The 958-nt window shown below is 47.5% G+C and overlaps 1 protein-coding gene across 1 annotated transcript in view; it reads right to left on the reverse strand.

Moving 5' to 3' along the window:
• LOC126504348 (T-kininogen 2-like) overlaps positions 1-290 on the reverse strand; it is a 26,613-nt gene extending 26,323 nt beyond the window's left edge. Inside the window, exon 1 of the mRNA XM_050146646.1 lies at positions 4-290. Within this exon, the coding sequence (XP_050002603.1) occupies positions 4-108 (105 nt within the window). The 5' untranslated portion in view covers positions 109-290. The remainder of the gene's footprint in view (positions 1-3) is intronic.
• Between the last annotated feature and the right edge of the window lie 668 nt (positions 291-958).

Genomic DNA, 958 nt, shown 5'->3' on the forward strand with positions numbered 1-958 from the left:
AGCATGAAACACATCCTCATCATTGCAGTCGATTTCCTCGGTGCTTTCTTCCTGTGCTAAACTTAGGAGCAGCCTGGAGCAGAGGAACAGTATAGTAACTAGCTTCATGATTCGAGTTTCCCTCTAGAGTCAGAGGGGTCGTTTTGACAAGAACTGGAAGCCAACTCAGCAGCTCTCTTAGCAGCCTCTCTGTTCTGTCCAGTCCTCTTTTCTCCCTGCCTGACCACTGGGGCCCTATTTGGATTCCTGCCGTCACAAGCTGTTTGCCCTCTTCCCAGAGAACAAATAGGACTTGGTTAGCTGTCCAAGCAGGTTTCAGGCTGGAACATTGCAACACAGGGGTTGTTGACCTTCGTCTTTGACTTTGAAAAGAATGTGGGAAGGCAGAGCCCCATTTCCAAAACATTGCACAACATTGTACAGTGAATTAGGGCAGAAACCAATAAAAGAGGAGCTAAAAGCAACAACCGATTCTGTTAGCCTCTTGCAATGTTACTGGGCCAATTACAAAGGTTTCTCCATGTGTAAACATGAGGACAATGTACAAACCTCCCACACAGCATTACTTATGGAATGCCAGTGTTGTATAGAAGCAGGCTAACGGGATGTCGGTGTGTATAGAAGCAGGCTAACGGGAATTGATGTGTTCAGAAGCAGGCTAGTGGGAATTGATGTGTTCAGAAGCAGGCTAAGGGGATGTTGGTGTGTTCAGAAGCAGGCTAATGGGATGTCAGTGTGTATAGAAGCAGCTAACAGGATAAATGGGATATGTATGTACAGAGGCAGGCTTCTGTCAGATCTGCTGCATCCTGCAAAGTGCAAGCCCAGGAACATCAGCCGAGTGCTGGGAGCTCCATCCAGGGCACTGGCACATCTGCAAAATCAGCCTCTCTGCTCAAAACTATTAATTCAAGCAAAAAAGGGAGGGAGTGGCCAGCAAGAGCCCAGCAGGTAAAAG

Source organism: Alexandromys fortis, unplaced genomic scaffold (genome assembly GCF_014885135.2).
Source record: "Alexandromys fortis isolate MF-2015 unplaced genomic scaffold, M_Fortis_MF-2015_v1.1 scaffold_56, whole genome shotgun sequence".
NCBI classification, from domain to species: Eukaryota; Metazoa; Chordata; class Mammalia; order Rodentia; family Cricetidae; genus Alexandromys; species Alexandromys fortis.